This window comes from Elephas maximus, chromosome 20 (genome assembly GCF_024166365.1).
Source record: "Elephas maximus indicus isolate mEleMax1 chromosome 20, mEleMax1 primary haplotype, whole genome shotgun sequence".
Classification (NCBI taxonomy): Eukaryota; Metazoa; Chordata; class Mammalia; order Proboscidea; family Elephantidae; genus Elephas; species Elephas maximus.
The window spans coordinates 51,454,825-51,478,027 of NC_064838.1; the positions used below are offsets into that span (position 1 = coordinate 51,454,825).

A 23,203-nucleotide genomic window follows, 5' to 3' on the forward strand; every position below is an offset into this window, starting at 1 on the left:
ATAATTTTGAAAATTTATTTTATTTGGCTCCAGAAGGCTAGGTTAGGGCTAAAGAGCACAGATCATTGCAGGTAGGCCTATTTTCATTAGACATAAGAAAATAACTTTTACTCTATTCATACTATTTACAATAATTTGTCTTCTTGGCTCCTCAATGCTTTGCACATAACAAAGGCTCAAAGCTGTTGAATATATATAAATGCTGCCTACACCAGAGAGGCCCTCCAATGCCCCCACCAACCAAATTTGCATGTATAGTCTTATACATATCTTAATCTCACTGCTGAATAAAACCTAGAGGGTGCACCTCATTAGTTTTATTTATATTCTTTTATTAAGACCCCTTAAATTCCATCAGTCTACTCACACAATTTCTAAAGGGTATTAAAGTATTCAATATTTTGAATTTAAACCTAATTCAGAACTAGATGTAAATGACTCTAACTATAAGAGGCTCTCTACCATCATTAAATAAAAAATAAGATTATTTTTAGAAGGATAAACTTTTTGTGGAACCTAATGATTTAAAACAAAGTTTTTTACCTTATCCACAGCAGATTTCTTTAATAAAAATTTCAATGCTTAAAGGGATGATTGCTAGGTGATTCACAACTGGGGGGAAATTTTCAAAAAGGTGGAGATAGGTGGATAGGAGAACATACGTTAAAAAAAAGAGGGGCATATTCAACATGTATTTTTATTATGAAAAAAAGAAGATGGAGGAGGGGTGAAAGTTAAAGCAGATTGAGAAGCTCTATTCTAAAGGAATGTTTCATGACTCCTAACCTCATTACATCTTGTTTTCTGTTAAGGATTTATGACAAACCATTTTACCATTTTATTTCTAAAATATTTGTTATGCCATTGCCAAATTTAATCTATTAGCAATAGACTAAAAAAACTGAGATAAGAAAATGATGTTCTAGTCTAGCTTCTGCTTTGTAAAGTGCCTACAGGTACTTCATTCCGCACAGTTTTGAAAAGTATGAGGAAAAGCCAATAAAACCACCTTTTTCTTCTCTAGGAGCAGACTATTTTATTGGGGTTTTGTTTTATTTTCTGTCACACTTTCACATGCAAAAGGAATTAGAGAAAAATTATACTTGCTTAAACTACACTTTCAGTATCAAAGAGGTAGTAAGACGCAAAAAAATAAAAAATAAACATCCCCTTCCTGGGGAAAAAAAATTGGAGAAGGGAATCCATGCTATCAAATCTAAATAAGTAAATATATTTTTTAGGTTTTTAACTTATATTTTATCACACAACTGTATTTCATATGGTTAGGCTCATACAGTCTGAACCGTGTAAGAGTTTTTTTTTTTTTTAAACAAAACATTAAAATTCGTCAAATAAATATTAATTAATCTTACCTTTCTGTTAAATAAACATTTTCTTCAATAAGATCGAAGTAACAAGGCATCTTCCCCTGCTTGGCACACTCCTTCCATCGCTGAGGGTCCCTGAAGTCATCCATGACACAGGAAGGTCCCACTAGTGCAGAGCCTGAAGGCATGGCTGTCTCTCCCAGCTCTACCTCCATTCTAACTTTCTTTCTATCCTGAAGCTCACCATCGCTTTCAGAATCACTCTCCAATTCCGGCCTCCTTTTTTTAAGAGGCCCTCTATCTTTCATGTCATTTTTCTCTAAGTTTTTTGTAAGATCTTTCTTTTCATTCACAGCTAAAGAGTCCTTAATGGAATTGCTGCTTATCTCAGGTGCTTGCACTGACCCCCTGTCCTTCTGCTGAATGGACTGCAGGAATTTATTTGACTGGCTTGAAAAGTGGGATCCACCACGCTGATCCCAATTCTCTTCCTCTTCCCTGTCATCTGTTAGGGAATCTGGTACCTGCCCTTGAATTCGGTCATACACAACTCCAGTTCCAGGAGGTCTGCCTGCTGATCTTGGATCCCAGTAGCCATTGCCTTGCCAGTAACTATGCGTCCCACCATACTGTTCTGCACTTTGCTGGTACTTATGTCCACCACAAGCTCCATAGCTGCTGTCAGGTTGCTGATACGTGGTAGTAGGCTTTTCTGGTTGAGAGAAGTCCCACCCTAAGTTTCTGAGCTCTTCTGATGAGTGGAAGCCATCAACTAGAGAGATCTCACAAGAGGAAGAAAAACTCAACTCTGTTTTCCCCAGTCTACTATCTGGCCTGTGAGGGTAAGTAGTCTGTTGCCGAGACTTATTTGGGACATCTTCAAAATCATCAGAAGAATAAACTGGCAGTTCTTCTTGTTGCCTAGAAGCTATTTTGACTTTTACTATTTCCTCCGAATTTGGATGGCCTAGAGGGTCAGATTTCACATCTGTATGACTTGTGCTATCAACCCCGTCACTCTGAGGATGAGCCATTTCAGACAGGTGGTTATCCACTTGTTTTCTGCTGGACTGTGCAAAAGAAATGTCTGAGTTCTTCTCTGCTCCTTTATGAAGAAAAAACTTCTCAGTCTGAGGACAGGTTTTATTTGCTATAACTTCAAATTTTTCCTCATACAAATGTCTCCTTGACTCCAACCTCTCATCTTCCCAGTGGTCGGAATAGTGTCTGTAACTCTGACTGCTCCGAGAAGAACAAGGGCTTGTTTCTTCCATAGGCAAAGTAGAATTCTTTGGCACAACCACAATGGACTGGAGACGGTTTCTTGGAATACTGCTATCATCAGAATCTGTATCTTCTGAATCACTTTCATCACTTGAACTTTCAGAAGAACCAGAATAATCTCCATGGATAGTAGAAACAATTTCTGAGGCATGGCCACTACTGTCACATTTTAAGGTATAAGTTACACCATCACTGTCTTCCATGGTTAAATTCAAATCACAAGAAGAAAATACAACTTCTGAATCATCAGAAGTATGCGCATGTCCTCGTCCTCCTTCATCTAAAGAGATTTCTGGTCTTCCTCTTCTATCAGGTAATAAGGAATTTCCTTCTTCTTGAGTCTCTTGCAAGCATTTCCCAGATAACCCATTATTATGCCTGTTTTCCCAGGAAGAAAATCCCCTTCTTGAATCAGGAAGGCGGCTACCCACTTCTACTATTGTTTCTTCCCCTGCATGTTTTAAATACTCTGTGCTTGTTTTACTCATCAGCACAGCATCCAAAGCTGGAGATGTGTTCTCTCCACACCGCAAGAGAGTTAAACTGTCCATTTTTATTCCCGGTGGAAAGCTCTGAAGAGGTGAAGCAATACTTGAACTCCCTACAGGTTGGCATAAATCATCAAAATGATTAACAGAAGCTGAACTAGTGCTACCAACACTCTGCTTATATTCTTCACATGCAAACTTTGAGTTCTGATCTGTCAGATTTCTATTATCACATATAACTGTTTTTGATTCCAAATGAACATTCATAAAGCTATTGGAAGAAATCTTTGTAACTGAAGGGTCAGTATTCTCAGCTTCGGAATGACACAAAGAAAGGTTGCTGTCATTTGAAGTATAGTATATATCTGAATCTTTGGTTTTGCAGCGAGAAACTCTCATATCAACTGGTTCTTTAACTACTGTTTTGGAATAATCTATCACCTTAACTGGCAATGTCATGAGTTTATCCTGGTGTGGTGACACTGGAGGTTCTGTTTCTCTAAACGGGCTCTCTGACTTACTATGCTGCATGCAAGTAGCATCCAAGTCTTTTTCTTTACATCTACTAATATTCTGAAATCCATTTGACGAACGCATGCATGCTTTGATCAAAGGGGATACCTCTGATCCAGTCACGCTATCATCAGAAGACATTAAAACAGTCTCAGTTTTAGAAGTGCAAAATGTTGCCAAATCAGATTCTGCTCCAGGAGATCCATTTATATTTAGTTCTACAGGACAGTAAGTTCTTAATTGATCATGCTTCCCTTTAGACAAAGAGTCTAATTCCTTAATACTATCATGGCCTATAAATTCAGACTTAAAAATAAGCGATTCATCTAGCTTTTTAAAAGTTGGTGAATCATTTAATTGATTTGATGGTGATGGAGACCTGGTCTTTTCTCTTTCAGGAATTTTATTAATCATTCTTAATTCACTACCTTTTGAACAAGGAGTCTGTAAACTAAAAGAATGAGACTGTTTGATTCCTTCATGTAATTCTGTACAACAGAAAGAATTTTTAAATTTATCAGACTTGGGTATAGGTTTTGAAGGGGCAGCTTTATAACGAGAAGCACTGTTATCATGCTTAGAATATGATGACCCCCGTCGGAATCCCAGATCATTAGACGGAGAACACCTTTTCACTACTTCATTTTCTGAAGTCCTTCTGGATTCTCTTTCTAGTTTTGAAGAATACCTTCCTCTTTTCTCTGTTTCTATGTAAGAGGACTCGGTTTTACAGTCCCGATCAGATTTAGAATAGGATGATGATGTCCTTAGGTCTCTGTAAGAGGAGGAATGAGATGAGGTGCGCCTTGAGTACGTCTTCTTATACTCATCTTCTGAGTCAGAACTCTCTCGTGCCCTGTTCTCTGTATATGGTCGAGAATAGCGTGTCCTCTCTCGATAAGGGGAGTTCCTATGGTAGCGACGATCAGAGTCGTAATAATGGGATCGTTCTGATCGAGAATAGGATAAACTACTTCTAGAGCCTCTATCAGATCTAGAACGAGATCTGCTCCGCCTTCGCTCTCTCTCTGATCTACATCGGGAAGATATATACCGAGTATCTCTTTCAAGTTTTGAGTAGCTAAAATATTTATCATCTCTCTCTGTTTTAGATCGTGAAGATTTCCCTAAATCCTCACTTTTCAGAGATGCTAAGCTCTTTTTTGAATCTCTTTCCTTTTCAGTGCTTGCTGAAAATTTTAAATCATGTGATCTCTGACTTGAGGAAGTCCGTACAGAATCTTCATCAGATTCTGAACCAAAAAAGGTGCCTTCAGATTGTAAAGATTTCTTCTTAGAACCTGTTTTTCTAGAGCCCAGACTACTTTTAGAACTATCTGGAATTTCTTCTTCCTTCCCAATATGGGAATCTCCTTTTTGTGAGGGAATATCTGCTTGCTCATTCGAAGTGTGAGTTATGCGTTCTTCCGAGCTATTAGATACAGCGTCCTGCTTAGTGTCCACTTCTAAAGACTCTGACACAACTGTAACCAGTGGTTCTTTCAGGGCTCTAACTGCTACATCTACTGGTGAGGGCATTGGTGCTGTCATCAGAACTGGTATTGGTGTACGTGGCAAGGCCACTGGCTCTGTTACTGGTGCTGGTGTTGAGGGTGCTTTGGCTTGGGGAGGTGGAGGTGGTGGAGGTGGAGATGGGGGTGGTGAGTCTACAGTTGTTGATTCTGCTATAACTGCTGGTAATGGTACTGTGGGAGGAGGTGGAGATGTTACTGCTGTGGTAGTAGCCAGCAGCGGCCTAGATGTTACATGAAGTAGATGTTTTTTAAAATGAATTTTTCCCAATTCCACCCTTGATTTTGGTGGGGAAGATTCTTCTGTAGTAGATAAAGTATCTCCAATGTCCACTTTAATTTTAGGGGTCGAATCTGCTTGGAGAGGTATAGCTGGGGAGTTTGGAGTATCATTTTGCTTTTCATTTCCAAGTGCAGTCAGAAATCTGTTCTGCAAAGTCTTCTTTGTAAGGCTGAAGCTGAATGACACCTTCTGTCGTCCCTGTTCCTCCAAATTAACTTTTGTCTTGGTGCCTTTGGGCAAAAATCGACTAGAAGCAACACCTTTGAACATTGGTCCTTTGATGAAACCTGTTTTCTGCACATTTTCAATCTTTGCCTATAAATGAACAAAACAAGCAGTTAATACTACAGCAAACAGTTACTTTCAAATGGCTGGCATCACAGTTTAATAGGTTTATCCGTCAGGGAAATGAAAAGCCCCTTTTAAAACAACAAATGCATAAATTCTACTAAGCTGCATAAGAAATTTTTTTTAATTCTTTATTATGGAAAGTTTTTGAACATACTCAAAATTATAGAAAATAGCCTAAAAAAACCCTAAGCAGCCACCCTCCACTTCAACAGTACTAGTATTTTTCCATTCTTATTTTCTCGCATATAAAAAATGTTATGCAGTTTTATAACTGCTTTCCAGACAGAATTTTTAATAAGAACAAAAACACTGATGTGCGTTTTATGATACAAACAGAAGAATATGTGCAGACAGCAACAGGTAATATCACAGTACTAAAAATAGTTTATTCTTGTGTTCTGTCTGGAGAAAAAAACACACCTGAAGTCATCAAAACCAGCGTTTTCCTGGCGTCACACGGAATCACTTGGGTGCTTGGTAAAAACACAGATCTGTGATCCACACTCCAGGGAATTATCAATTCAATAGGTCTAAGTGTGAGGCAACAACGATTTTGATTTTGTAAACAAGTACCCAAAGGCAATACTGACGGACTTCCTAGGTTTGGGAAACTGCTGGTACAGGGCAGCTTCTTACCTCACCCATTTTACAGATGAAGTAACCAAATGAGAACCAGGCCTTCTGCCTTCGTGGAAAATATTCTTCCCTAGCACACTACTATTCTCTTTGCTTGGACCCCGAAGACTCAGGCACTGCTTATCTATGGTCTAATATTACTACACAAGCAACACTTACGAAGTAGATTTCTAAGGAAAAAACTACTCCCTCCATTATTTGTGAAACCACCAAAGGCTTAAGAAGTTAAAGGCACAGCCCAGGGTAGAGAGAACATCAGAAAAATCTACAGCAACAAATTCAAGTATAAATTTAAAATGGTACACTTGCCATCTACAAGATTTTCTAATTGATGTTCTTTAATCAACTTTGGCTATTTAAGAGAAGTTTTCCCCTCCAACATGATGAAATCTAAAATCAGTTATCAAAATTACACAGTAACCACGCAAGAAGGAAAGTAAATGCTTTCACATATATTATCTCAGAACAGTAGTTTTCCAATACTCTAAGAAACAGAGTCCACTTGTCAGATTAACTCTTACATGGAAGCTCAGCATGTAAAAACAAGTAAAAGCTGTCCCTTGGGCTGCCAGCTTCCTCTACCTTCCTTAAAGCTCTTGAGGCTTAAACTCTAAAAACCAGTTTCTCGAGATCACACAACATCCCTCACTGGAACAAATTATTGTAGACCCAAAAACAAAAATAAGCAAAAAATATTACTTCACATTCAAAATAATAGTTAAATTTTTGAACATTTTCACAGCTTTTACACAATCTCAAAAATGTATTCAGAGGTCAATTCCATAATCACTGAATAGCTAGTTAAATTATACTTACCTCATTTTCTTCTTCTCTATTGCCATTCAGCCAAGAAAGCATGCAAAAAGATAAAAAGAAATCATAAATACTTAGTACTGATTCAAATGAATGTTGTCTTTATTATTAAATCTTAGAATATCCACTACCTACAAGTATATCCTGCATGGACTGCCCACTCCTTCATAGCCTCAGTTACATCTGAGGCTACTAATGGAAGATAATGCCATGTCCTGTGCTTGGTGCTGGAGATCAAAGGTAAGCAAGGCAGAGTGCCTGCCCTTAAGGAGCTTACAGTTTCCAGTATGTTAAAAAATGCAGTTTTGTTACAAAAGTAATTCAAACATAATGGAGTTAATACATGGATAAAAATATGCAGTGTACAGTACCCAAGAGGAAGGTAAGTAACTCAGCCTAGTGAGAGCTTAGGTACAGCAAGGAAATCTTCCTAGAGTAAACCAGAATATGTTTGTGGGAGATCACAGGCAAAGGCATAGAGACTGAAATACAGAACAATAAGTGCAAGGAAACTATAAACAGTTCAATAAGTCAGGTTTCTCATGAGGAGAAATGTGTTTTATCTTATGGATCAGTGGTTCTCAATCTTTTTTGGTATCCATTCAACAGTCTCTTTATTGAATGCAAGGTATATACTATGGTCTACAACAGGATGTGGCTCTCTGAGCTTATGGCTTTTGTTTTGGGTTTTTAAACAAAGGTAAACACACAGTGTCCTGAAGAATCAAAGCCAAAAGCCTGGTGTACACTAGTGCACTGTGGCACACTGAGAAACCATCTGCCTGGAGAAAGAGAAGCCACAAAAGGGCCTTAGGCTAAATTTGTATTTTAACCAGGTCGTTCTGTAGGCTACGAGGCCAAGAATGGAGTACAACAATTTTAAATGCCCCTTAAAACAAATGTACAAAAATCCCTTCCCCAAATGTAGACCTGACTCTAATTCAGTTCATTCATCAATGCCTGTGGTCAGCATCCAGTACCAAGCAGTAAAGGAAAAAGCGGGCAACACACGGGTGAGATCTGAAGTAGCACCAAGGTTAAACACTCTCTTCTACTCCAAAACTACTAGAAATCTCACAGATGTAATCGTAGAGTTACTGTATTTCACTAATTCTATGATGTACATTTTCACCACATAGAGCACCTCTGAAATCAGGATATACCATACTATCAATGCCATCATAATTTAATTGGCAGTTTTTTCCTTTCTTACTGGCTCATAAAATAATGGTAATCTTATAGCCTATGGCACATTAGATTTGATTTACATTAGCACTATGCAAAAATTTTGAAGAACAGAAAAGGTGCCAGAAGATATCCAAGCATTCAGGGTAAGTATCATTCACATTTGTAATTGGGGGGATGGGAAATAAAGGCCCATTTCAGAAATCAGAGATGGCAAGATATTTCCCAGAACTTAATAATATGCAAGATTAAGCTGAAAGTGAAGAAAATCAGAGCAAGTCCACGAGAGCCAAAATATGACCTTGAGTATATCCCACCTGAATTTAGAGACCATCTCAAGAATAGATTTGATGCACTGAACACTAGTGACCGAAGACCAGACGAGTTGTGGAATGATATCAAGAACATCATACATGAAGAATGCAAGAGGTCACTGAGAAGACAGGAAAGAAAAGACCAAGATTGATGTCAGAGGAGGCTCTGAAACTTGCTCACAAATGTTGAGCAGCTAAAGCAAAATGAAGAAATGATGAAGTAAAAAAACTGAACAAAAGTTTTCGAAAGGTGGCTCAAGAAGACAAAGTATTATAATGACATGTGCAAAGAGCTGGAGATAGAAAATCAAAAGGGAAGAACACGCTCGGCGTTTCTCAAGCTGAAAGAACTGAAGAAAAAATTCAAACCTCAAGTTGCAATAGTTAAGGATTCTATGGGGAAAATATTAAACGACACAGGAAGCATCAAAAGAAGATGGAAGGAATACACAGAGTCATTATACCAAAAAGAATTAGTCGATGTTCAACCATTTCAAGAGGTGGCATACGATCAGGAACCGACGGTACCGAAGGAAGAAGTCCAAGCTGCTCCGAAGGCATTAGGCAAAAGACAAGGCTCCAGGAATTGACGGAATATCAATTGAGATGTTTCAACAAACAGATGCAGTGCCTGGAGTGCTCACTCGTCTATGCCAAGAAATATGGAAGACAGCTTCCTGGCCAACTGACTGGAAGAGATCCATATTTATGCCTATTCCCAAGAAAGGAGATCCAACCGAATGCGGAAATTATAGAACAATATCATTAGTATCACATGCAAGCAAAATTTTGAAGATCATTCAAAAACGGCTGGAGCAGTCCATCAACAGGGAACTGCCAGAAATGCAGGGTGCTTTCAGAAGAGAATGTCGAACCTGGGATATCATTGCTGATGTCAGATGGATCCTGGCTAAAAGCAGAGAATACCAGAAGGATGTTAACCGGTGTTTTATTGACAATGCTAAGGCAGTCGACTGTGTGGATCATAACAAATTACAGATAACACTGCAAAGTATGGGAATTCTGGAACACTTAATTGTGTTCATGAGGAACCTTTACATAGATCAAGAGGCAGTTGTTCAGACAGAACAAAGGGATACTGATTGGTTTAAGGTTTAAGGAAAGGTGTGCGTCAGGGTTGTATCCTTTCACCAAACCTGTTCAATCTGTATGCTGAGCAAATAATCTGAGAAGATGGGCTACATGAAGAACAGGGCATCAGGGTTGGAGGAAGACTCATTAACAACCTGCGTTATGCAGATGACACAACCTTGCTTGCTCAAAGTGAAAAGGACTTGAAGCACTTACTAATGAAGATCAAAGACCACAGCCTTCAGTACGGATTGCACCTCAACATAAACAAAAATCCTCACAACTGGACCAATGAGTAACATCATGATAAACAGAGAAAAGACTGAAGTTGTCAAGGATTTCATTTTACTTGGATCCACAATCAACAGCCATGGAAGCAGCAGTCAAGAAATCATACGACGCACTGCATTGGGTGAATCTGCTCTGCAAAGGACCTCTTCAAAGTGTTGAAAAGCAAAGATGTCACCTTGAAGACTAAGGTGCGCCTGACCCAAGCCATGGTATTTTCAATCGCATCATATGCATGCGAAAGCTGGACAATGAATACGGAAGACGGAGGAAGAACTGAAGCCTTTGAATTGTGGTGCTGGTGAAAAATATTGAATACACCATGGACTGCCAAAAGAATAAACAAATCTGTCTTAGAAGAAATACAACCAGAATGCTCCTTAGAAGCAAGGATGGAGAGAATGCATCTTACATACTTTTGACATGTCGTCAGCAGGAATCAGTCCCTGGAGGAGGACATCATGCTCAGCAAAGTTCAGTGTCAGCGGAAAAGAAGACCCTCAACGAGGTGGACTGACACAGTGGCTGCAACGAGCTCAAGCATAACGATTGTAAGGATGGTGCAAGACCAGGCAGTGTTTCATTCTGTTGTGCACAGGGTCGCTATGAGTCAGAACCAACTTGACGGCACCTAACAACAACAATAAAATAAGACGTTTATAATTAAAAGAATATAAGCACATAACAGAAAGTCTGGAGGAGAATATCAAATTTTTCACATCATAAAAGCACTGATGGCAATACATGAATGAGACTGCACATTCTCCCAAAAATTCTGTGTGCATATATGAGCACTTCCCTCATCTCACCCTACATCATACACCGAGCTGGTGAGCAAACAAGGTGTTCAGATCACGGAAAAAGTATGAAATCGTTGAACAGATTGAGGAGGGGGTGACCACGAGACAGAGATATATAGGTGAGTGAAGATGTAGTTAAACTTCAAAATAAAGCGAGCATATCCTTTATGCCCTCAATTTTTCTCTGACCATCAGTTGAAAGTTGGGAGAGGGAGGCAGAACAAAAGACTTGAAGAAAAGTGTGCAGAACAGAAAAGGAAGCAGGTAACTACGTGGACTGTAATCCTCAATGCTGCCACCTAAAGCTGGACAGTACTAACTTATAATGGAGCTCATCAGCATAGTTATTCTACTTCTGTTGACAGCATTAAGCTATCCAGAAGCAATAACAGAGAAAACAGTTGGTGAGTTAATCCAGCAAGACGTGAGGGACAAGAGGAATAGAAAGACTGAGAGAGCTGAAGACACTGCGAAAGTTAGAATGACTGAGAAAGAAGAGAGGTTAGAAATGTGGGTAAGGCAGAAGAACTGAAAATTATGGTCAGTGTAATATTTCAGAGTTGGGGTACACTTCCAGAAGATGACAAGACCTAGGTGTGGCCATGGAATAGACTGTTGTAGCAAAAACAGACCAAGGCCTTCTTGAAGAGGTTAATGAAATTGTGAGGCTACAATTACTAGCGGGAATCAGCCACACATGTTTTTAGCAAAAGAACATCTATTTAATAATATCAGGGTAGATTCTCTGATCAAAGAAAAAGGTTTCTGAAGGAAGGCTGATGGAACGAGGGAATAGCGAGAGTATTAAGTCCCTTGTACCTCCTACCATGGGAAATAAGGAGGTGTGGGAAAACACTTAACACAAGATGTGTTGTTTTTTCTTTGATAACCTACTAGAGAAGTATCAGAGGAATACAGCAGTTAAAAAAAAAAAAAAGGATAATAGGCAGATTTGCAGCTTGCTGAGGAACTGCATTTAAAGACTATAGATTAATCCACACCAACAGGGCAACACATGTGGAAAAGGACTTGGTTAAGAGTTTGTCATAGCAGGCTCAAAGAACCAAAGTATGGCATGATTATTAAAATCAACCAACCAAGCAATCTCTCAGGGTAGGGCACCAGAAGTAAGGCTTTTAAAGGGAGGCCGGGTATGAGAGAGATTTGGCCATATCAAGAATATTCACAAATATCAACAAGTTGGAATCTATTCTGGATATCATGTCACACAGGAACTGGTTAAAGTTAAATGGAAGTGTTTTTATTTACCTTGGAAAAAAGAAGATTCAAGGACCACTGCGGTTGATTTCAAAGTATCAGAAAGCTATCCTTAGAAATGAAAAGCTATCCTTAGAAATTCTGTGCTATTCCAAAGTCAGAATTGTGACCAGTAGGTAGAAGTTACAGAATGACAGCTTTTTGGTTCATTTTAAGTTAAAACATTTTTTAGTTTAAAAAAGTTATACCTAGAAGAAATTTTTGTAATACAAAGAGATATACAACTAAAATAGGCTCCTCCTCCCAGGAGCAATTATTAAGTTTGCACACTCTTCCAAAAATTTTGTATGCGTATTATGAGCATATACATGTCTTTTTAAGGAGAAAGCACACAGACACAACACAGTGGAAAAATATCTTTCTGCGTTTTATTTTTCTCTATGCAAAGTCTTGGAAATTACTCCATATCAGTATATACAGATGTAGTTCCAATTATAGTTCTATGTATAATAGCTTTCCATGTTTTAAACTCATTGGTATTTTCATTTTCTGCGAAGTGTTTTTCAGTTCCTTTGCCAGTATTGTCTATTGGGTTGATCTTTCCTACTGATTTATAAAAACTAGATGTGAGGCACCTACAACTAGAATGTGTCACCAGACATATTTAAGAAGAACCTGAGTAGGAACTCACCTGAGACAGATAGAATTTCTGTCCTAGATGAAAAGCCGTGAGGCCCCTGAAGGTCCCACTTCAGTTCTTCAATTAACTGAATTTCCTAAGCCACAACTCAAACAGAATTTGACTCTGTCTTCGTCTTAGTAAGGATTTTAACAAGACTTCAAGGATTCATTCCTACCTCATCTTTAAGGATTTCTCACCACAACTCAAATACCCCTGAGACACAATACATACTTAAAGACAGTGTTTTCCACGCTTGAGTAATGCAAGAGCCTCTATTAAGGGGGAAAAAATTTCAGACACTCAAGAATAGATCCCAATTTAAGAACACTGACTTAATAAACTAGTTTATTTAAAACCAGAGTATCTGGGAATTATGTGAGAATTTTTTTTTTTTTTTAAGTTTTTCACATTTGATTATCTTAAATTTAAAAAATAATTTTAAATTTTGAAATAATTTCAGACTTACATAATTCCCAACCCTTAAGAATATGTGGCCCCTTGGAGACCCTAACGCCTCAGTTTGAGAAACGCTACCCCTAGTCTTTCTAAATTAATACTGTAGTAGGCATTGATAGTTTGAACAGATCAAGGGGATACTGCGTGGTTTAAAGTCAGGAAAGGTGTGCGTCATGTTGGAGTGCCCAAGAACTTGGTCCTGCTTAGCCTTCTCTCCTCTATCTACCCCATTTCCCTCTAAGTGATCTCATCAAGATTCATGACTTCAAGTATCATTTATATACTGGTGATTTCCATAATTCCAAACCTAATCTCTGAGTTTATTTATGCAACTGCTCAATGGACATCTCTATCTTGATGTCTCATATTTAGCTCAAATATAACATGGTCAGAATAGAACTAGTGATGATCACCCACTCACACATACACCAAATTCAGCCTCCTCCCAAGTCTTTCGCATGGCAGTTTAAATAGTACTATCATGTACACAACTGTTCAGACCAAAAACTCACTCATTCTTCTTCTCTCTCCACTCACGTTCCATGTCTAACCCATCAACAAAAATTCCACTTCTAAAACATACCCCAAATGTGATCACTTCTCCTCTGCTATTAGTCCAAGCAACTAATCTCTCTCAGCTCCTAACATGTCGTCTCATTACCACCACTTCTGCTCCCTGGAATCATTTTTTTAGGTAATAACCAGATGATCTTTCAAAAGCGTAACCAGACTCCACACACACCCACTTACCTTAGCCGTAGGCTTCCCACTGCAGTGGGAATAGAAATCTAACTCCTTACCACGGCCTACAAGCCTTTTTGTGATCTGACCCCAATCTGTCTGTCTTTCTCTGGCCTTACCACTTTCCGTCCTTCTCATTCTCTAGGTTCCAGCCATACTAGCCTTCTTTGTGTCCCTCAAATGTTCCAAGCTCATTTCTGGCTGAGGGCCTTTTCACCTGCTGTTATTCCTTTTTCTTAGAAAACTATTACCCCTAGATCTTTGCCAGACCGTTCCTTCTCAACAGTCATGTTGCTGTTTTTGTTAGGTGCTGGTAAGTCAATTCCGATTCACAGTGGTCCCCGTGACAAGGCAGAACTGCCCAATAGGGTTTTCTAGGCTGTAATCTTTACAGGACCAGATAGCCAGGTCTTTTCTCTGCAGAGCTGCTGGGTGGGTTCCAACCGCTAAACTTCCAGTTAGCGGCCGAGGGTTTAACCGTTGCACCACCAGGGCTCCTTCTCAACAATCATATGACACCTCAAATACGGCCTCCTCTGAGATTGCCCATCATTCTATCTTACAGTACCTTATTTTATTCTTAACATTTATCAACGTGAGGACTGTCTCCCAATAGAAAAAAAGCTTCTTTAGGTTACAGATTTGGTCCATTTTGTTCACAGCTACATTTAAGTACCAAAAACACTACTCAGAACATGGGATGTACTCAGTAAATACTTCGGTGACATCATTCCCATTTTCCTACCTAGCTAAGCTTGATTTATACTACTCCCCAAAAAGAATCTCAATAGTATGAGGGGACTATTATAGATGAACAGAGATTTGAGATCTGGTAATCAAATGCTCATTTGGATTCTAACTATAAAAAAAAAAAAAAGAACAGCAACTGGGTACTAAAAAGCATTAAGAATATACTGTTAATCATATTAGGTGTGATAACGGTATTGCAATTACATTCTTAAAGCCTTCAGCACTTGGAGGTATAACTGCAGTATTTAAGAATGAAATGACTGAATGTCTAAAAAGTTTTAAAATAATCCAACAATAACAAGAAAAGGGGGAAAGATAAAACTAAATCGCCAAACAGTTAATAATTGTTGAGGCTGGATGACTACATGGGATGGAAGGGGGAAGACAGTATTTATTATACTATTGTCTCAACTTCTGTGAATGCTTGAAATCTTTAAAAATAATAATTTTAAGAAGGCTGTTCAACTGCAGTATGAAAGAGGGTAACAAATTCACAACAAGTATAAAGCATGAGGACAGACCGTGTGTGCACAGGCAGCAAGCAGGGCGGTGGTCAGGAAATATGCCCAGCAACTGTATGCATCCCTGATGCCATTCAAATACCCAGGCCTCCCCAAAACCAGGGCCCATTCCCCTGGCTGTGGCTGAGCATTAATCCCTTGACCCAGGCAGAAGTAATCACCAGGAGTCACTCATCCGATTTAGACTTTATTTTCATGGTTATAAGAATTTCATGCTCCAAGAATAAAACACACACAAAAATTTTAATTACAAATATGTCAACACAGTAAATATTATGCTATGATGGAAAGTATTTTCTACAAATTAACATTTGCCAAATACCATCAACACGCAGCTCTATTTAGGGTCATTTAATTTCAAAAGACTCAAAGTGAGAAACTTAAAAAAAAAAAAAAAAGAAAGCAGAAATATAAAACTATTTTATGTTCAGGAAGAAATATTCAAATTCTGAGTATTTAAATCCATTTTTCACCCATTTACCAATCTTTCAGAACAAGGTACTACAGTGCTAATTTTTCATTTACTAAAAATATTCTTTTGAGTTTTTATGGTAAACAGAAAATCAAAATTTTATACATTGTTTTGCAGATTAGAAACCCGATTCCAATTTCTACTTTCAGACACCAAATTTCAGATAAGAAGATTTTACCTAAAAGGAACCCAAAGCTGCAAGTATTGATATATGGCCTACCGATCTTTTTAGTTTCTGTAATTATATTCATATAAAGTTAGCTGACCTATAAAACAGATTTTTATCAGAACTGCCATCCCATGGTTTGCTTGTTTGTTTTATATTTAAAATGTTACATTATATTATACTAGGATATAGGAAAATATAGTTGGCCCACAGGCCCAGCAGTCAAGTTCTTAGCCACTTAATCACAGAGAGAAGTACCATCAATAGCTCACTAACCCATTGTGGTAGAGTCGATTCCAACACATAACGACCCTACAGGACAGAGTAGAACTGCCCCATCAGATTTCCAAGGAGCAGGTGGTGGGTTCAAACTGCCAACCTTTTGGTTAGCAGCTGAGCTCTTAACCACTGTGCCACCAGGGTTCCCAATAGCTCACTAGAGGAAGCCAAATCTGATACTCTATGAAAAAGAACTTTTAAAAGCTGACAAGGCATTTGTATACCTCAGAGAAACAAAGAGTAAAGTGAAAAAGGACTTGGAATTAACAAGGGTCAAACTAGGTAGCTGGTTTTCATGCCTGCATCTACACTGGTGAGAACACTGAAAATGAAAGCCGGCAATATGTAAACACCATAACTTGTTAGTTGTCATCGAGTCAATTCAGACTCATTGCAACCGTGTGCAGAGCAGAACTGCGCCATAGGGTTTCCAAGGCCATAAATCTTATGAAAACAGATTGCCACATCTTTCTCCCTCACAAAGCAGCTGGTGTGTTCAAACCACCGACCTTTTGGTTTGCAGCTGACCACTTTAACCACTGCACCACCAGGGCTCCTTGGCACATAGCTAGTGCTCTATACATCTTAATTATATATCTGCTTCACTATTAGAAAATAAGCTCCACAATAGCAAAGGCCTTGCTCACCTTGCACATCCCCAGTGTCTTGGCATCAACTGGGCATACAGTAAATAATTTTGAATGAATTACGAACAGATAAGTGGAGGTAGGTGAAAGACACTGAGGACAGTGACAAACATATGGAGTAGCCACAGAGGGAATAAGAAAAGGCAGTTAAGACTCAAGTATGGTCTACAGGCCAGTGACAATCTGATAACAGTTTGTTACTTATCCACAGTACAGAAATTGAGACTAAGAGTTCAGGAACTTTTATCTGAAGAGGTCCCTGAGTGGCACCAACTGTTTGCTCTCAGCTATTAATGTAAAGGTTGGCAGTCTGAACTCACCCAGCGCCACTGCAAAAGAAAGGCCTGGTGATCTATGGCCAAGAAAACCCCATGAAGCTGTTACTACTCTGTAACACCTGGGTCGCCTTGAGTCACAATCGATTTGACAGCAATGAGCTTGGTTGTGGTTTTTTTAATAGCGATTTGATCTTGACCAGTGATCAGAGTTCATATTTTTTTAATCTTTTTATTTTGAAAAAATTATAGATTCACAAGAAGTTGCAAAAATAGCACAGAGTCCACGTACCCTTCACTCAGCTACGCCCCAATGGTGAAATCTTTTATCGCTGTGGTACAATATCAAAACTAGGAACCTGACGTCACTGTCAACTACGGATCTCATTCACCATTTTTCGTATTTATTTGCATGTGTCGAGTTCTATACAATTTTACCTTATGTATTGATTCATGTAACTGCCACCACAATCAATATACATAACTGTTCATCAGCGGGCTTATGTTTTAGATGTGTGAATTTTTCACTTCATGTTTTCTCACACAGGTAGTCTCTGACTTAAGACGTATTCCAGTTATGACAAACCGCACTTCCAGGCTCCCTTTTTTTTTTTTTTTTGGTATAACTTATCATTAGAAATAACGTACTATATACAATGTTGTAGCGTGTAATTTGCTGACGTCACCATACCTGTAAAGTTATGTAATGCTTCCAAACCCCAAAGACAACTAACATCAGATTTATAAGGATACTGAAAATAAAAGCCAGTAATAATAAAAACTTAAAAAAAAAAAAAAAGTATCTGACTTACATCAGAACCAGCTTATAATGGAGTCGCTGGGACAGAACCCATCCTAAGTTGGGGGTTACCTGTAATTCATTTTTACCATATGTTACGAAAGCATCAGTCTGCAACAGATTTAAAATTAAGAAAAAAAAAGTATAGTTCTTCACTACAGACAGTTTGAGAAGCACTAAATTAGAACATACACAAATTAGTTTTTATCCTATTTGGAACCCTTGACCTCTTAAGTAATTGATCGTGAATTTTATTTTTCTCTTATGAGGTAGTAAACCAAAAACCAAACCCGTTGCTGTACAGTCAGTCCCAACTCATGAGTAGAAGTGCTCCACAGGGTCTTCTTGGCTGTCATCTTCACAGAAGCAGATCGTCAGGCCTTTCTTTTTTGGTGCCACTGGGTGAGTTCGAACTGCCAATCTTTAGATTAGCAGGTTCGAACCCACCTAGCAGCCCAAACTGCATGCACTACCAATTGAAGTAAACATAAATAGTCGCCAATTTTTGTGTTTCAGTTTTACTGCTGCCTAATAAAATGCTGTTCTTCACTCCTCAGTCTTCTACCCATGGTACCCAACAGGCCACGGTAGCCTCCAGAAGCTTATTTTACCTCACAAAGTTCAGAGATGAATAAGTGGTATCAAATAACTTAATGGGGTCAATATTCATCCAAAAATCTTTCATAAAAAGGATTATGTTTTTAACCGTCCAAATTCCTGAAAAAATGATAAAATTATTTCTTATCTGGAGCTTTAAGAAATTTTTCTATGTTTGGACCAAGTGTCGTTTATTAAACTACTTTCTTTCAGCTCCTAATGCACCCTTTTCTACACACTTGTATGTGCAGATCTGATTAGGACCTTGCAAACTATATTTCTCCTCTGGCACCAGTAGCAGGTGTTAGAGGAAGGATAAAAGAGAAAGAACGAACTTGCTCTTCCCCATTGGTCACAGTTCCTATGTGTAGTGATCCACCAACATACTTCACTCTGGCAAGAACAATCAGTTCTGGTTTCTACCTTTTCCCCACAATCCTAGACTCAGTTTCACTGCAACCCTCAGAAAGACCAGCACCAGTTGGCCCAACACCCCCACCTCAAATGTCCTAGCTCTAAGGAGCCCTACTTCAAACTTCTAAATGCTAGTAACCACATCTTCTTTCTTTTTTCTCCCCAGGGTGGGTAACTACTTCCTACATTTCTATCTCTCTTACCTCAGTGTCCCCTTTTTGTTTTCTCAGTTCTCCAAAACCCATTTAACCAATTTCTATTTTCCTAACTGGACCCTGACTGATAATAGACTAAAACAAGCTACCTGAAAGCTTAAAGCACTTTCTGTAAAAGTTTATAACAAAACACAAAAATAGAACAGATTTGAACATACTCATTATGCCACTCCAAAAAAGCATGAAACTGGGATGATTTTGCTTTCCTGAAAACTCAACACATTTAAAAACTGCACATAAGCAGTCTTGGAAATCATACTCTCAATATATCATTTTTCATCAGTGTTCTGGAGCAGGTGTTGACAAACTTTTTCTACAAAGAACTGGATAATAAGTGTTTTAGGCTTTCAGGCCATGCAATCTCTCTCACAACTTTCAACTCTGCCTTGGTTATGCAAAAGGACATGAATGAGCATGGCTATGTCCCAATAATACTTTATTCAGACACAGAAATCTGAATTTCACATAACTTTCCTGTGTCACAAAATATTATTTCAATTTTTTTCAACCATTTAAAAATGTAAAAATCATTCTTAGCTCATGGGCTGTACAAAAACAGCCAAAAGGCTGGATGAGGCCCCGTGGTCATAGTTTGCCAACTCCTGTTCTAGATTGTGCTCCTTACAAAGTATTTATTCACTGATGGGCTCAGAAAAAAAAAGTTACTTTAGTAACTAGACTTAATATAACACAACTAACCTGAAACCTCATTAAAGCAGAACAATGTTACCAGCCTCAAATATTCTTTTATTGAAGACAAAAGATAAGAAAATTAACAAGAATTTACTTGAAATTTCAAAACATAATCTGGGTTCAATGCAAATGCATCCCAAACTCAACACCTTCTAACTCTACGCTACCATAAAATGAACGCAGATTTTGAAATTAACCTTAAATCACTGTTAATTTCTGGATCAGAGAATCATTAAGTTAAGGTCTTAAATCAATGACATTGAACTTGGAACAATTTAGGTTAAACTAATAATGGCCTATTTCCCAATTAATTCTTCAAGTAGGAAAAACATCTACAGACATTCGATCAAGTTACATACAAATTTCTTATTTCAAAGGGGTTGTATCCTTTTACCTTGCTTATTCTATATGTATGGTGAACAAATAATTGGAGAAACTGGACTATATGAAAAACAACTCAGCATCAGGATTAGAGAAAGACATATTAACAACCTGCAATATGCAAACAACACAACCTTGCTTGATGAAAATGAAAACCCTCAAACTGGACTGATAAACATCATCATGATAAATGGAGACAAAAATTGAAGTTGTCAATGACTTTACTTCTATCAACAACAAAGAGCACATGGTGGATTCAAACCGCTGACCTTTTGGTTAGCAATGCGTACCACTTAACCACTATGCCACCAGGGTTTCCGTAACAACAGAAGCAGCAGTCAACAAATGAAAGGTATGGCATGGATCCCTGGTGGCATGTAGTGGTTAAGAGCTTAATCAGCTGCTAACTGAAAGGTTGGTGGTTCAAATCCACCAGCCACTTTGCATCAGAAAGATGTGGCAGTCTGCTTCTGTAAAGATTACGGCCTTGGAAACCGTATGGGGCAATTCTACTCTGTCCTATAGGGTTGCTATGAGTCAGAATTGACTTGATGGCAATGGGTATGGTGTTTTTGTTTTGCTGTTGTTGCTATTTTTTGCACTGGGCAAATCTGCTGTAAACAACCTCTTTAAATCTTTAAAACGCAAAGATATCACTTTAATGTCTAAGGTGCATCTGACCCAAGCCATGGTCTTTTCTATCACCAACATATGCATGCAAAAGCTGGACAATGAAAAAGGAAGAATTCATGCATTCGAAGTGTGGTGCTGGCAAAGAATATTGAATATACCGTGGACTGCTAGACGAAACAACAAATCAGTCTTAGAAGAAATATAACCAGGATGCTCCTCAGAAGAGAGAATGGCAAGACTTCAGCTGGCTTACTTTGGACAAGGCATCAATCAGAAAAGACCAATTGCTAGTAAATGACATCCTGTTTGGTAAAGTAGAGGGTCAGTGAAAACAAGGGAAACCCTCAGTGAGATGGACATAACAACCACAACAGTGGACTCAAACATACCAACAATCACAAAGATGGTACAGGATTGGTAAATGTTTTGTTCTGTTACACATAAAGTCACCATGATCAGAGCTGACTCAATGGCAATTAAAAGTAACAAATGATTGTATAGTCTCTCTTGTTAATTCACAACTTTGACTTCTCTGGTACTAGCTATGGGGAAGAATGCCTCTTGGGCATCTTCTACTTCCACAAATATATTCATTATTCTTACTTGTGAACTCTGTCCATCTATGCAAGAACAGCGAATTAAAGTACTAAGAACACTCTTGAACTAGGACTGTCCTATCGCTTGGACACTGCATGTAGTGGTAACAAGCCAAAAGCAGGACACCAAACAAAAACCAAACCCATTGCCATCAAGTCAATTCTGACTCATAGTGACTCTATAGGGCGGAGTAGAACTGCCCCATAGAGTTTCCAAGGAGTGCCTGGTGGATTCGAACTGCCCACCTTTTGGTTAGCAGCCATAGTTCTTATCCACTACGCCACAAGAGTTTCCAAAAGTAGCATAAGCAGCATTACATGTGACATGAGAATGGCATAAAATAAACATCACCCCTCCCAACGAAAGACAAGCTGTCTACATACATACTTCTCCTGGTTTCCCTTAATATATGGGATGGCAATGAATTAAAGCTTGAGTTTCACATGGGGTTAAAAGTTACCGGAAACTCAGTTCAAATGACGTTAATAAGGCTACTGAAGGTACCTGGCCAGAAAGAAGGGCAGATCCAGGGGGTCCACATATCCAGTGACCTTTGCTGAGATGAAGTTCAGCCTCTAATCCTCCAGCATATACACTTGCAAAGACAGGAAAGAATCAACTAGGGAAGCCCCTACACCCTCCAAATTAAACTATTAAAAGCACCTTAAGATTAATCCTAAAGACCCCTAAGAAAACAAGTAACTCAAAATACAAAAATTGAATTAAGAATGTCAGCCACTTTAAATATTATTCCTTAATATCATTAAAAAGTTAGTCTTTGACAAATTGGTAAATAAAAAGTTCCAGTACTGCCATTGAAACAGCTAGTCAGCATAACCTGAACCTCTCTGGATCTCCTTTTCCTCCCTTATCTTGTAAAATGAGAGGCATGAGCTCCCCTGCCATTTAAAATCACAGCCATGGTAAGTCAAAATGAGTGAGTTAAGTGAAAAAAAAGTTGGGAACCACAGGAATTAGGGAAGGTAATAAGGCCCCCCTACAGTCCATAGGTGGTACAAATGGTGAATGCCATACAACCAAAAGGTTGGAAGTTGGAATTCACCCAGAGGTGCCTCAAAAAAAAGGCTGGGTGATCTACTTCAGAAAAATCAGCCAACTGAAAACCCTATGGAGATCATTTTAACCTGACACACATGGGGTCACCATGAGTTCAAGTGGACTCGATGGCAACTTTTTATTTTTTTAAACAGTAGGCAGCCTTTTAGGAAACCCTGGTGGCGCAGCGGTTAAGTGCTACGGCTGCTAACCAAAGGGTCGGCAGTTCGAATCCACCAGGCACTCCTTGGAAACTCTATGGCGCAGTTCTACTCCGTCCTATAGGGTCACAATGAGTCGGAACAGGCTCGATGGCACTGGGTTTGGTTTTTTGGTTTGGAGGCAGCCTTTTAAGCTGCTCAGCAATTTGTACTGGCAGCAACTGCAGATGAATGTAGCTTAAATGGGCATAGGAACAATCTTCCTTCTGCACACTGTCCCTTAATGTGGTCCTAGAGCATCCTCTACTGTCTGCCTAGTCCCTCTTTTGCCTGGCTAACTTCCAGGAAAATACACAAATACAAAACAACTGAAAAGGCTGGGGGGCGGGGGGGCTAGTCTGCCACAAAACACAACAGGCCATCCTACCTAAGACAGAAATCCTGTTTTCTCTCAGACTCACCACCATGAGCTCCTTGATTTCCATCAGTGTGTTTCCACCAGGACCACCAGAAGAAACAAGTGCTCTGAGCACCAAATCACTG

At 38.8% G+C, this 23,203-nt stretch overlaps 1 protein-coding gene across 5 annotated transcripts in view; it reads right to left on the minus strand.

The window, feature by feature from the left end:
* Positions 1–23,203, minus strand: part of SETD2 (SET domain containing 2, histone lysine methyltransferase) — a 134,823-nt gene that overhangs the window by 102,356 nt on the left and 9,264 nt on the right. For 3 of the 5 annotated variants that reach the window (XR_007514518.1, XM_049863566.1, XM_049863564.1), the window contains exons 2-3: positions 7,232–7,270; positions 1,374–5,743 (exon numbers count right to left, since the gene is read on the minus strand). Coding sequence is in view for 4 of the 5 variants with exons in the window: in XM_049863566.1 (XP_049719523.1) it covers positions 1,374–5,743; positions 7,232–7,270 (4,409 nt within the window). In the remaining variant the exon portion in view is untranslated. The remainder of the gene's footprint in view (positions 1–1,373; positions 5,744–7,231; positions 7,271–23,203) is intronic. The other 2 variants (XM_049863565.1, XM_049863567.1) reach the window with 2 other exon arrangements.